At 54.5% G+C, this 14396-nt stretch overlaps 1 protein-coding gene across 1 annotated transcript in view; it reads left to right on the top strand.

Moving 5' to 3' along the window:
• CDH23 (cadherin related 23) overlaps positions 1-14396 on the top strand; it is a 428638-nt gene that overhangs the window by 351803 nt on the left and 62439 nt on the right. The window contains exons 35-38 of the mRNA XM_061181180.1: positions 3572-3721; positions 4808-4936; positions 5853-5981; positions 7113-7340. Coding sequence (XP_061037163.1) covers positions 3572-3721; positions 4808-4936; positions 5853-5981; positions 7113-7340 — 636 coding nt within the window. The remainder of the gene's footprint in view (positions 1-3571; positions 3722-4807; positions 4937-5852; positions 5982-7112; positions 7341-14396) is intronic.

Here is a 14396-nt window from a genome sequence, read left to right as displayed (position 1 = left end):
TGGGTCCTGGGGTGGGCGTTGCACTAACAAGGAGTATGTGGAACACCCAGTGGAGGGAACACTGAGGCCTCATCCCAGCTCTACTCCTCAGCGGCTGTGTGACAAGGCTAATTGCTCAACCTCTCTGTGCTTCCTTTCCTCGGGTCTAAAGTGGGTATCATACCAACTGCCCTGCCTTCCTCAGAGGATGCAATGGAGATGGCAGATAGGAAGCCTTTGTAAACTAGGAGGGGTGATGGGAGCGGGGTCTGTAAGGGGGACCCCTTCCCTCTCTCGGGGTCAGTGTAAGGAGTATGTGACAGTAGTCGTGTGAAGTGGGGCACCAGGGCCAGGGGAGCTGGGCAAGGGCAGCAGTGGGCATATGGTGTGAGTCACTGCCCTTGAGGGCTCTAAGTAAAGGCACAGAGACCTTGTGAACTTCGGGGAGGGTGACTGCTGAGGTCAGAGGTGCAGACAAGATTCCTAGAAGGGTAGAGAAGTGGTGACCTCAGGCTAGGGGTGGATATGAAGGTGGGCCCCAGGGGCGGGTCATGGGGTGGAATCCTGTAGTGATAATGAGAACATTTAACAATCGATTTGGCTTGGGCCCCAGCCAGACAGGTCTGAGGCCATCTGTAGACCACATGGGTGTCCAGCTCATTATCAGCCTTGGTTACAGCCACGTTTTCACCCCTGCTGAGTTCTTTTCACCTTAGCCTAAAGGGGTAGACCAACCCGGTGTCCAGGCTAAGAGCCAAATACAGCTGCTTGGCATCCTGTGCCCCATGGCTCCCTCAAGGTGCCGGCTCCAGTGGCCCTGGTTGTGGCTTGGCCGTACCCAAAAGGCCCCTCCATCCACGGGGCGAGCCTGGGGTGAGTGAGGCGACGAGCAGCAGTGAGCCCACACAGCTCCCCTCGACCCCCCCAGGTCCCTGAGGGCAGCCAGTGAGCAGAGCCCTCAGGTGGCAGATGGTGGGCAGGCGCCCTGTGTCCCACAGCTCGTGGCGAGGCTCCTGGTCTTCCCCACCAGAGGATCTAAGACTCGGGTTGAATGGAGCCCTCTCACAAGCCTCAGCAGCCTCATCCGTAAAATGGGCCCAGTCTCCCCTCGCCCCTGTTGTGCGGAGTCGGGGGGTTGAGGCCAGGTGAGCCTGGTGAGCAGTAGGGCTGTCCCTCCCGAGGCTGCCGAAGCCCCTCGTGGACCAGGCAGCCACTTCCTGTGCTGGGGCTGGGGAGGGCGTTTCAGAACGCACACTCCTACGTGGGCCCCTGTATTGCCAGTCCCTTCACCCTCTTCCAGGAAGCAGGACCCACCCCCCTTTGTTCTGCCCTGGCTTCCTCTCAGAGGCTCCCAGGGGCCACTGCCCCAGATATACCAGCCCTGTCAGTCCCAAACTTGTTGGAGGTGCCAGGGTGGAGGCAAGCTGAGGGGCCTTTTAAAGGCACCACCATTTCCTCTGCGAGGCCGGAACCCCCAAACCACAGCTCACCTACACCTGACTCCTCCTCAGCCCCAGCATCCCCCGTGGCCCTGAGAGGGGTGGGGAGGCAGCAGAAGGGGCAGGCTGGGCGGGGGTGGCTGGGGGGTTACTCAGAGCCGTAGGAGCTCTGAGTAACACCCCCGGGCTTTTGAGGGATCGGGGAGGCAGATTTGGGCCCTGAGACCCTGGGTGGGGACACAGGCCCATAGCTCATTCCCGTAGATCTTGGTACCTGCCTTCCTAACTCACTCACTGATGCAGACTCCCCACTGCTGGGAGCACCTCATCAGAATAGCAAACGTGGAGGGAACACCTACTGTGTGCCAGGCTCTGGGTTGGGCTCAGGGTACATACAATGGGAAACCAAAATCAGACGTGGCTTCTGCCTTCACAGGCATAAGATAGAGTAGGGGAAAGACACTGATCAAATTACCATGCCAATAAATATATGCCACGAGAGAGTGGATAACAAGACATCGGGGAAATCAAGGAGGGCTTCCCAGAGGAAGTGACTCAAGCTGAGCTCCTCAGAAAGCATAGGAGTTTACACAGTAGAGAAGGAAGAGCATTTCAGGCAGAGGGAACAGCAGATGCAGAGGCCCTGTGGTGGGAGGAAGCATGCGGAGTCCCAACAAGGCCTTGACCAGAGTGGGAGAGTTTGGGAGGGATCAGATTGCGGGGGGCTTGTTTGTTTTCTCCCTGAGAACAGGGTGGTAGACATTATTATGCCTATTTCACGGGTGAGCAGACTGGGGCTCCGGTACTCCACAGAACTCCCTGACCAAAATTTATGATGGATGGGCAGCATCTTGGCAGGTGAGATCCTGCCTGTCTGCCAGGCCAGAAGCAGGACAAAGACCACATTTGTTGGCTCATTTATTCCTTCCAGCATCCTGATTCCATAGGTGTTCTCGTTCCTACTTTCATCTGAGGAAATGGAAAATCAGAGAGGTTGAATAACTTTTGCCAAATCACACAGCTAGTAAGTGGTAAAGTTGGTCCTGCTGTGAAGCCTGGGTTTGTCGCCTACAGTTCTGACAGCTGCCTGAAATATGGAAGCGTGGCCAGAACTGAGAAGGGGATAGTCCTGATTAGGAGGGAGGGAGATGAAGTGGAATCTTCTCTGAATCGTGGTGAGGTTCCACAGGCTCCCCATGGAGTCCTGTGCACACCAGGAGGCAGGTAGGCCTGGCAGCCCCGGAGCCCCAGGCCTAGGGAAGGAGAGGATGGGATCTGGCCTGGAGCAGGGTGGTGGGAGAAGGCCTGGCTTGGGATTGCTAGAACCTGAGCCTCCTCCCCTCCCCCCACACTGCAATCCCCTCATCAGTGAACCCGAGGGGTACCTACGACTCTGGCTGCATGGCCCATGGCCATCCATGGGCTGGAAGCTGCACCCCCAGCCAGGCCTTCTCTCCAGGCTTGCTATTCAAACCCTGCAGGAGAAGCCTGAGCTGCAGACACAAAACAATGTGCTCTTTGCGTGCAACTTGCATGTTCCCTGTTTTTATCTGGTAGTTGGAAATTCCCCTCTCTTCCCCATCTGCCTTCTCCCCACTGGGACCACCAAGCCACCTTGTGACCCCTCTCCTGCTCCTGAGCCCTGTTTCCTTCCCTCTTATCTAAAGGTGCAAGTGAAGAGGCCTTTGGGCAATATCTGGTTGCCAGATGTGTTTTAGCTGGCCCGCACAAAAAAATTTTTTTTTACTATCACCACCTAATTCCACATAAAAATCTGGATTCCTAGTTCCTTTTGAAAAACAGGAAGCTCTGCCAGTGCCAGGCTGACACACCCTCACGGATCTGGAGCCGAGTAGCCTCCGTTTCCTTTAGCCAGGGCCCATGCCTTCCGGTTCTCCAAGGCCCCACCACCTCTGAGTCCCCTCGCCAGGCCCCAGCATTTGAGTGTGTGCAGCCCTCCCCCACCAGACTTTCAGAAGAAATGCGCTCAGGGCCTCTGTGTAAAGTCAGGGTTGGCCTAGGCAGGTTCTGAAAGCTTGCTGACCTTCTGGAACTGATTGGAGGTCCGGTCCCCCTGGGCCCACGATGGGGCCCTGTGTTTGGGGTCAGGGAGGGGAAGAAGGTGGGAGGTCTCTGGCCATGTTCACACCCAGGTCTACATCACTGTGCTGGACGAGAATGACAACAGCCCCCGGTTCGACTTCACGTCCGACTCAGCCGTTAGTGTGCCCGAGGACTGCCCCGTGGGCCAGCGCGTGGCCATTGTCAAGGCCCGGGACCCTGACGCCGGCAGCAATGGGCAGGTGGGCACCAAGTGAAATAGTCCAGATCTGCCCTGTCAGTAGGGGTTCCCACAGCCCCTCAGCCGGAGGGGGCAGCCAAAGCCATCCCCTCCCTGAGCAGGAAGCAGGGTCATCCAGGCTCTGCTGGGCCCTGAGCAGGTCTGCCCTGCCCTCACCGCAGTCCATGGTCCAGGGAAGGAGACAGAGCTGTGCAAGCTGTCAGCCCTGCCTGCGTCCAGGGAACCTGAGGCCCAAGGCTGGCCATGGCTCAGTCCCCGCGGCGAGCTGAACACAGAGGGGGTTTAATTTCCCCAGTGACTCCTTGGTCACCTCATCCACAAACCACGCAGCATCTCACCCCTGTGTGCCAGCCCTGGGCCAGCCCTCCCCATGAGGACCCGGGGCCCCAAGAGATCACACTCCTCCTCCCCCTGCTTCTCAGGCCCCCCTCCCTGTCCCGTGGCAAGAAGTGCTCCCCACCACTGCAGGTTTGGGCACCCCCAGAGCACAGGGAAGAGGGGTGACAGAGCACACCAGTCTTCACACCACTTTGATCTGTCCTACAAATGGAGGTGTGTTTGAGGAGGTTTCCACTGTGTTTTAAATGCTTGCACACCTCTAGGGGGCCAAGAGATGCTGGCTCTGGAGTTGGAAGCCTATGGGTTCAAATCCTTGTTCTCTTGGGCACTTGCAAGCTGTGTGACCTTGCCAGTGACTTCTTGTTCCTGAGCCTCCTCGCTGAGCTGAAGAGAACAGCTCCCGTTGACAGGGTTGCTGTGAGAGCCGAGCAGAGCCCATGTGACACCAGGGCCGTGCTTGCTGCTCGCAGGGGGGCTCAGTGCTTCCCCGCCCTGGGAAATCTCATGTGGTGGGACTCGCACCTGGCCCCAGGCCAGTATGCTCGCATCCCCCCCACCCCTAGCCTGTCATAGGCCCTGCACCCGCTCTGTGGACCTGCCACCCCCATTTTGAAGGATGTAACCGCTTCTGAATAAAACACATTCTTCTCAATCTCCCAGGCGGAGCAGAGTGCTCCTTGGCCTGGCCAGCCGCTTGTCCTCCCCACTTCTTCACCCCTCGCCCCTCATCCTCTCTCTTCCCTTACAGGTGATCTTCTCCCTGGTCTCCGGCAACATTGCCGGGGCCTTTGAGATCATCACCACCAACGACTCCATTGGCGAAGTGTTTGTGGCCAGACCCCTGGACAGAGAAGAGCTGGGCCACTACATCCTCAAGGTGAGCACCAACTGCCTTCCATCCCAAGAGAGCTCAGCCCATCAGCACGCCCTGGCTGTCAGCTTCCTGCTGTCACCAAGTGCCGTGGGCAGGCAGCACCCTTAGGACCAAGCGCGTGAGTGAGGCTGACCCGGAAAGGGCATCCTGGAAGGGGTTTCTGGATCCAGAGCAGGAAACAGCAGAGGTGTCTGTGCCTGCTGCCAGAGCCAAGAGAGGAAGCCTGGCAGCTGATAGAGCCGACTCCTCCACAGACATAGTGTGACCTTGGGCAAGTTGTTTACTCTGTCTGGGCCTCAGTTTCCCCTCTTGTGCAATGGGCAGAAAAACCTGGCTTCCTCTGCTGAGGTGAGGAATAACGAAGGCCACCACTATTGCTGAATTGCTGAGGCTACCATGTTTCCTGAGGGGTCTCTGGGGACCCCACGGCCATGCTTCTGCAGGGGTCTGAGCTCTAGAACACTTTCTACAGGCCTCCAGGAAACATCAGGGCTCCTAGGGACAGGCTCAGGCTATGGTTAGGACTCCAGCTCATTGCCAAAAAGATTATTTGAGACTGTTCCTCTATTTGCCAGAGACCAGGTCTGAGTGCATGGAACAGAGGTCTTGAAGCTAAAGACAGGAGCCCTGGGTCTGGTTGCAGGCCCAGGGTCACAGTCAGGGGCAGGATGGGGAGGTAAAGACCGTGCACATCGGAGTCAGATTGCAAAGGACGGTCACCAAACAGAGAAGTATTGGGCAACAGTTGTTTGCAGCATGGGGCAGAAGTTGAAGGCCTTGTGGAGACCCCAAGGGGCAGGGATGGGCCAGCAAGTCTCTCTGGCCTCTCAGTACCCCCCCCGCACTGAGCAGACAGCCCATTTGGACTCCATATTCCTGATCCTTTTAGCCCTGACTCCAGTCATCCCCCTCCTCGCAGGTTGTGGCATCCGACCGTGGCACCCCTCCACGGAAGAAGGACCACATCCTGCAGGTGACCATCCTGGATGTCAATGACAACCCCCCGGTGATCGAGAGCCCCTTTGGATACAATGTCAGCGTCAACGAGGTGAGGGTGGCTCTGGTGCCCATATAGCTGGACGTCTGGAGTGGACAGTGGGTGTGAGCCAACCGTGAAGCACCTGTTTAAATATCTGCCTGGGGACTTCCCTGGCGGTCCAGTGGTTAAGACGCCATGCTTCCACTGCAGGGGGCGCAGGTTCAATCCCTGGTCAGGGAACTATGATCCCACGTGGTGTGGCCAAAAGAAAAAAAAAAAAAATGCATAAATATCTGCCTGACCCATGGTTTCTCAGATCACAGGGATGGGGACGTGGCTTACTCATTCATGATTCTATCCCTAACACCTAGGCCAGGTCCTGGAATGTGGTAATTTTTTGTGGTTTGGATGGAAAGGAGAGGGAAAGAAGTAGCCTTTCACCATCAACAGGAAACTGAGGTTTACCCTGGGAGAGCTGCTTTTAAATAAAACAGCTCACTTTTAAAAAATGTTATTGGAGTATAGTTGATTTACAATGTTGTGTTAGTTTCAGGTGTACAGCAAAGTGATTCAGTTATACATGTATTCATTCTTTTTCAGTTTCTTATATAGGTTATCACAGAATATTGATAACCTGTGCTATATAGTAGGTCCTTGTTGATTAGCTAGCTTATATATAGTAGTGTGTACATGTTAATCCCAAGTTCCTGATTTATCCGTTCCCCCACATTTCCCCTTTGGCAACCATAAGTTTGTTTCCGATATCTGTAAAAACAGCTCATTTATTACTCAATAATAGGATTGAGTCATGTCAGGAGAATTTTTGCCCAGGCACTGCTGGGTATCATGCCCAGTTGGACGTTCATGAAGGCCTCCCTCAATTCAGAACCTGGCTCTCCCACTGACTGGCTGTGTGATTTGCACACATTCCTTCCTGGCACCTCAGTTTTCTCATCTGTAAATGGGGTTGACCTAATCTGTAGCATTATAGAGAGGAGTTAACTCAGGCCCCCGGCATGTAGTAGATACCCACAGAATGTTTGCCACCGTCATCTTTATCTTCCTCATCATTGCCCCAGGGTAGTCAGAGCAGAGCTTTCTAGAGGTCCAGGTGCAGCCCTTGGGCTCTCAGGAACAGGAGCTAGACTTTCCCCCAAAGGCCTTGAATCCGGAATGACCACTCTCCTGCTCTCCCCCCAGAATGTTGGCGGGGGTACCGCTGTGGTCCAGGTGAGAGCCACTGACCGTGACATCGGGATCAACAGCGTCCTGTCCTACTACATCACTGGGGGCAATGAGGACATGACCTTCCGCATGGACCGCATCAGTGGCGAGATTGCCACGCGGCCTGCACCACCCGACCGTGAGCGCCAGAGCTTCTACCACCTGGTGGTCACCGTGGAGGACGAGGGCACCCCTACCCTGTCGGTGAGTGATGGGGGGTGGCCTCGGGGAGAGGAGGGTGGGGGAGGGGCAGCTCTGCCTTCTGTGTGACAGGGATGAGATGGGTGGGAGTGGAATGCCACGCGCCGATGAGTCCTCCACAACTCCTTTATCGCGCCTTGAGTCCATCAGCCTACGAGTATTTATGGAGGGCCAGTGTGTGCCAAGCTAGGGTGTCGGTTCACCCACCTCTGCAGCCCCTCAGCCTCTATTTAGCCGTGTTTGCTTGCCCAGTGCAGCTCTATGGAATGGTACAGATTGAGCCTGAACCTCAGGGCCTGGCCAGCCCCCACTCCGCCTGCCAAGCTGTGCCGTGTACCTATGGGGCCTCTGTGCCAAATGGGAAAAGGTGCCCTCTGGCCTCTTCCCCTGCATCATGTTGGTGTGACACGCTGTGGCAACAGATTAGGGTCGGAAAGGGCTGATGTCCATGGTCCAGTCTGATGCGTGAATGGGTGGGGCCGCTGCCCAAGGCAATGTGCAAAGTCCACAAATTTGCAGAAGGAGGCGGGGCCTGCAGGGCTGGATGGAGTGATGGGCTGGGGGATGACGATGTGTACTGTAAGCTGGCTTCATGATTGTGAGCAAGTCAGAACCTCTCTGAATACTGGTTTTGTCATCTGTAAAAGAGAGAGAATATCTCCTTCATAGGTGGTGTTTGGGGAATTGAATTAGCTCTTGTCTGTGGAAGCACTTGGTAAACCACGAGGAGGAGGAGTGTATCAGCTATCTATCGCCACAATAACCCTGCATTATAAACCAAGCAGAGAGGCATAAAACAACCATTGACTTAGCTCCAATTCTGCAGGCTGGCAATTGAGACCTGGCTTAGCTGGGTGGTTCTTCTGCTGTCAGCTGGGCTCCCACATGTGTGCATGGGCAGTTGTGTGTCGGTTGGATGGCTGTTCTTTTGGGGGTTGGCTGCCCATCAGTTGGGATAACAGGGCATCTGGGCCACCTGTCTCTCCCCTTTCAGAAGGCTGGTCAGTGCTGGTTCTCGTGGAGCCAGAAAAGGTCCAGGCGAAAGAGCAGAAGCATGTAAGGCCTCTCAAGGCCCAGGCTTGGAACTGGAACAGGGTTATTTCTGCCACATTCTGTTTGCCAAAGCAAGTCACAAGGCCAGCCCAGGTTCAAAATATGGGGAAATAAACTCTCTCTTTTGAAGGAATGAACTGCAAAGTCACATTGCAAAGAGTATAGATACAGGGAGGTGTAAGGATTGGGGACATTTGTATAATCTGTCTACCCTAGGGACCCTGATTGTAAATGAGGCCTCAGCTCTATCCTTCTGCCCCCAAAAGGTGACTCTGTTGGACCCCTCGCCTTTGGCAATGGCACTGTGGACTGTGGGATCAGAGCAGGTCTGGGCGGGGCTTTTTATCTGGAGTGTCTCTGGGGAGGATGGTGGAATTGGGTCAATCCCAGGAAACCACATTCTGAAAAGCCCAGAATAATACTAATCACTTCAGCCAGTCATACCCAGTGGGCCAAACAGAGACACATTTACAGGGCACATGTAACTAACTGAGAGGAGGACAGGTAGGGGTATCATTTATTGTGGCGACATGGAGGGACTCAATTTTGACATAACCCCTCCCTACCTGCACCTAGCTTCAGAGTGAATCATCTTCTTGGTCATCTCTCCAGTAGTATTTACAGATGTGTTTGACTACAAGTTACAGAAACTTAACTATGGGTTCGTAAATAAATGAGAATGCATTTTTCTCACATAACAACAATTCCAGAGAGAATTACAAACGTTGATTTGATGCTCAGTGATGTCAGAGCTAATGTTTCTTGGCCTTTCCTTCATGGTTGCAAGATGGCTGCTATAGCTCCAGCCATCATGTCAGAGTTCAAGGCAGGAAATGACAAAAAAAAAAAGAGCTATGCAAGCCACTTCTGCCCTTTGGCTAATTACTTGGGGGCCACGTATAACACTGCCTCAAATACAAGCAGGGCTCTGTTAGTGAAGAAGAGGTGGGCAACTCATAGCATCTGCCATGCTGCTCTTTTTCATGCTGACCTAGGCCAGTGAACACACCACTCTTACCCCCACTCCCCACCCTTCTCTATAACCCATAGTCTTAGAGTTTTCTAGGGAGGCAGATGGTGAGACCCATGATATTCTAAGACCCTGAGTTCGGGAGGCAACATCTGGTTTCCTTTTGGTCCCCAGAAGAAATGAGAATTAGAGAAATGTGAAATCACCCTAGCCACAGTTAGCCACCCCGAATGATGGACCACTCCCCAAGCAGTCCCTGCAGAACTTGGGACTAGTCCCCATGGCCAGAAGTTTCATCTGTTGACCAAACTCTCCTTAGAGATCCACCCTAGCCTGGTGGAGACCTGTGAGCACTGCCTTCTCACACGCAGGCCCCTGACATTCTGGCCCTCCTTGAAGCAGGTCTTGGCCTGTTCCAACTCCTTGGTAAGAGTGTGGGAAGTTGGGTGGTGAGAAATGCAGTCTCCCTTTGTCTACCTTCCTCATCTTGGTCATCACCAACTCTGCTCCAAGAAAACAACTTCAGGATGACCAAGATCAGGAATGGGGTATATGTATATGTGTGTATATGGTTCCTGGGCTATACTATAATAATACAGACAAACAGCATCAGGTACCAGCTGGAAAAACATTTAAAGGAGAAAACTTTTAAGTCAAAAAGTATCCATCCTTTCCATTTTTTTTCTGCTTCTTCATGATGGGAAAAGATGACTTTTATTTGATTTTTGTTGGCGACCAGAGTGAAGAACTACAGGGACCACAGGGGCATTGTTGAGAACTTAGCACTGGACCATATTTGTTCAGTTATTCATTTATTCATTCAGCCAGTGTTCCCTGAATACTCTCTATGTGCCAGGCCCCAGAGATACAGAGATGAAGGCAGTGCGGGTCCTGCCACGATGAAGTGCAGCTGAGTAAGGGAGGCGATGAGGACATCCCTGTGCAGGGCCAAGGTGCAGATGGGGCACTGAGAAGGCCTAGGGGAAGGCTTCCCGGGGCAGGTGTCACCTGGGCTGTCTTGTCAGTCAGTCACAGTTAGCACAGCAAAGGGGGAAAGCATATTCTGGAACTGGGCATCAACCTGAACAAAGGCCTAAGAGCAAGCGATAATCCAGGTTGGGTCCAGGGAGCTGCAGGTAGTCTAGACCCATGGCAGCATTCAGAGCCCAGAGCAGGGCTCTGTATCTACATATCCTCCCCATCACATTCTGTCTGGGGCAGGCCCCAAGGGCCGGTCCCAATACTTTCCCAAGTGCCCCCTCCACTCCCTCCTGGCCCAGCTAAGCCAGGGCCCTATAGCCAGTGCCCCGCCATGATTGGCATTTATCTCCGAGGAGTGCTGGACCCTTGAAGGTTTGCTGCCACTGACCAGACAGTTACTTCTGGACAGTGAACCCTCCGGGGTCATGAGTGCCCCCAAGCCAGAGGTGACCAGAGGAGGGACCTTGTCTGCTCTTAGGCAGATTTCACTGGCTGAGTGTTGAGGAAGTAGGATCACTCCAGCGTCTCCTAGACCAGCCAGAGCCCTGAGAAGCCTCAGACCAGCCATCTCGAGGTTCCAAGAAAGGTCACCATGGTTTAATAGGGGTGCATACATCTGTCCAGAGATGCCTGGCAGACCCACACGCCGTCCTCTTGTTCCCACCTACAAGTACCTGCCTGGTTCAAGCAAGCCCTCACTGGCACAGGACCAGCCTTCCTGTTGGACAAGGGCAAGTAAGAGTTATTCATTCATTCATTCTTTCATTCATTCATTCAACACCAAGTATGTGCCAGGCCTGTGCTAGAGGCCAGGAAGTCAGAAATGAGTTGGACACAGCTCTGCCCTCAAGGAGCCTACAGTTAGTGGGGGAAATGGACACATAACAGAGAGTTGACACTCTAGGATGTGATAGAATGCTAGGAGGTCAGAGCCAGGAGCCAGGGAAGGTTCTGGACAAGGCATTTGCATCCATGTCTTAAAGGATGAGGCTTTCTAAGCAGGGGGGGTGGGATTCAGCTACAAAGTCTCCCTAAAACCAAGAGAAATCCTATATCCGAGGCCTCCCATCTCTTCTTTTCTCCCTAGGGTCCCCTCCCCCACAGTTTCCTGAGAGCAGAACATTCCTGCAAGTAGCCCAGGCCATCCCCACCCAGCTCTCAGCCCCGTATCACCCAGAGCTCAGAACAGCTGTGCTGCAAGGGGCATCCGGGCCAGCCTAGGCCTGTCACACAATGGTGTGCACCCAGCAGGGGAAGTCGTAGTACAGCCTCGGCCCTCTGCCTCGCTCCAGGCCACAGACAGGGAGGGCAGGCTTGGGGGAGGGGTCCAAGTGGCCGTCAGGAGACCCCTGCAAGAGGAAGGGCTGGGCCCAGGGAGGAAGGACGGAAGGCAACTGGGAGGTCAGGAGCTGAGCCCCAGGCACAGAGGTACCTTGGCAGGGGGATGGGGAGACGGAGGTTCCCGAGGGGGGCCTCCCTGCCGTGCGAATCACAGCCAGAGGTTAGCAATCCCAGATAACCAGCCCTGGCTTCTCAGGCTGGTGGGGACCTGCAGAAGACACCTGTCCAGGCAGAAAGACAGAAAATCTCCCACTACCCGCTTCTGGTACAGGAGTCGCCAGCAACAGCCCCATGAAAGTCTGTGAGCAGGGGATGCTGCCCTTGGCAATTCACCTCATATTTTTAGAGCTGAGGCTCCTCTGTTTATTAAACTTGGACCCTGCTGCTGTTTGTGAAGCCTGCTTCCCCTGGCTCAAGCTCAGGAAACCCCAGCCCGGCCCCTTCCCTGTGCTGCACACCAAGTAAGTCGGCCTTCTCTGGCCCAGCACGATTAAATTCAGACCCTTCCTGTAGCCCTGGTGAGAGTGTTCTGCAGCTGCTCGAATGCTACACATGCAACTGGCTCAGTTCCTCCAAGAGACCCTGGGGCTCTGCAGGTAGATGAGTTTCTCCCTTCCCCATTCCCCTCCTGCAAGCAAGTGGGGTGCACGGGCCGCCATGCCCACCAGGAGTCCTGTGGTTTCAGGGCTGCCAGGCAGGAAGTGGAGTGAAAAGACTGATGTGGAAGGAGTAGAGCCACGGGCTTGTGGGCACAGGTTCATCCCCCAGGGCCCGGTATGTACTGTGAGCAAGTCCAAGTCCTGGCCTGTAATGCCACTCGCTTCAGTGCAGAGGAAGGAGCACAGGCCTGGGAAGCAGGAGACCCAGGCTTCAGTCCCAGTTCCACATTCAGTTGTGACAAGACACAAACCTTTTGGAACCTCAGTTTCCCTATGCATTAAATGGGACAGTAAAACCTTCCAGGGTTTTCCAGGGGAGGGGTGGGGAGGAGTAGGAACCAAAGAAGTAATAACACCTGGTAAAGTGTTTTGGAAAGCACAGTATTATCACAGAAGAGGCAAAGCTATGGAACACATACTGCCCTTCCCTATCCTGTGCCCAAGGCATGCATTGCTAGCGGATGTCAGCACTTTCTCATTTAACTATACTGATACTTCAGAATCCCTCTTAACATATATTCCAGGAAGCCATACCAAGAGATCAGAATTGCAAAACAAAATGAAACCCATGCCCGTTGGCCTGCAAAAGCTCAGGGCATCATTGCTGTTGAGGAGAGAGCCCAGACGAAGCTGCTGGGAACTCGAGCTAGCCGAAAGTCAGAGGTGGCCCTGCCGATTGTGAGTGGTCCAGAGGACAGAACCCTGGCATCCTGGTTCAGCCCATCACCCAGTAGCTGTGTTTCAGTCATCAGCTCTACAACCAGGTCCAAAGGGCAGGCTGTTATTGGATCCCTGCCATAGAATTCACAGAATAGTTAGGGAGACACAGCGTCCACGCAGGGGAGGTGACCATGCAAAGCGGGTACAGTGAATGCCCAGTGAAGGGGCTAGATGGTCAGTGCTCTCAGTGGGCTGGGACAGATGCTCATCTGGGCTGTGAGTGTCAGCTTCTCAAGAAAACTTTGCACCTAGCATCCTGGCTGCCAACCCCAGTTCCTCTTTCTGCCATTGTTATTCCCTTTGAGTTCCCTGAGCAAATCTTAGCCCAGCCCCCAGCACAGTTAGGCCAGCCCTGGAGAGCTCTAGCTGTCACCCAGGAAGGCCTCTTCCAGGAGGCAGGGCCCCAGAGCCCCAGCTGGGGTGGAGAGTGATAAGGCCTCTGCAACCCCCAGCCCCACCTCGTCTTCCCAGTTCCCCCACCACAGAGCACTCCGTGAAGAAGGTGATGCATTAGCCCCTCTATCCCAGGCTGCCATGTGTAGGAGGGAGCTCTGGCCAGGCAGGAGCCAGGGTATCCCCAGAACTGGTCTTTCGAGAAGTGGCCCCGGGGTTCCTGCACACCTACCCCAGTCCATCACCACAGACCCCCAGGCAGGGCCAGCCTGATCCAACAGCAGCATATCCAGTGGCCTCTGCAGTGTGTTTTCAGAGAGTGTCAATTCCATTCCCTTAGCTTATCACTTGAAGGAAATAAAGGCAGGAGATCTTTATTAAATGTGAACATCAGGAGATAGGTTACAGGTCCCAGAATTCCTGATACATCTCTTAACAATGACTTAGTGCCTAAAAGCACAAATTTCCCTCCCACGGCCTCAGACAGTGCCATGATCCATGAGCTTCCTGCCTCAGTCCCACCCTGCCCAGAAGGCCCCAGGGCTCCTCCCAGCCCCCTTGGAGGCAGGCACCATGTTCTTGCTCCCCGATTCCGTTCCATGCACCCCAGCCCACAGGCACTGAGCCTGTAGGAACCGGCCACCAGAGCTGGCATCTCCAGAGGCACTACCACCCTGGGGCGAGCACAGAGGGACACCCTAGTGCCCTGCCCCTCCCCACAGCGTCAGGGAGGGTGCCTTTAGGGTTGCTAGGGGCAGGGCGTGTTGTCATGGATGAAGATGGAGCCTGGAGCTCAGAGTAAATTTCACTGAAAACAGGAAACCACGAAGCGATACGTTCACTAGTAAGGGTCCAGAGAAGAAGAAGTCGAGGCCATGCAGGAGGAAGCTGGAGAGGAAGTGTGGTGTCTTTCTGCTGCGGGGCCTCCGCCCTCCTCCACAC

This window comes from Eubalaena glacialis, chromosome 1 (assembly GCF_028564815.1).
Source record: "Eubalaena glacialis isolate mEubGla1 chromosome 1, mEubGla1.1.hap2.+ XY, whole genome shotgun sequence".
In the NCBI taxonomy this organism is placed as follows: Eukaryota; Metazoa; Chordata; class Mammalia; order Artiodactyla; family Balaenidae; genus Eubalaena; species Eubalaena glacialis.
Note: the sequence above shows the minus strand (reverse complement) of the source record. Positions and strands in the feature narration are given on the sequence as shown.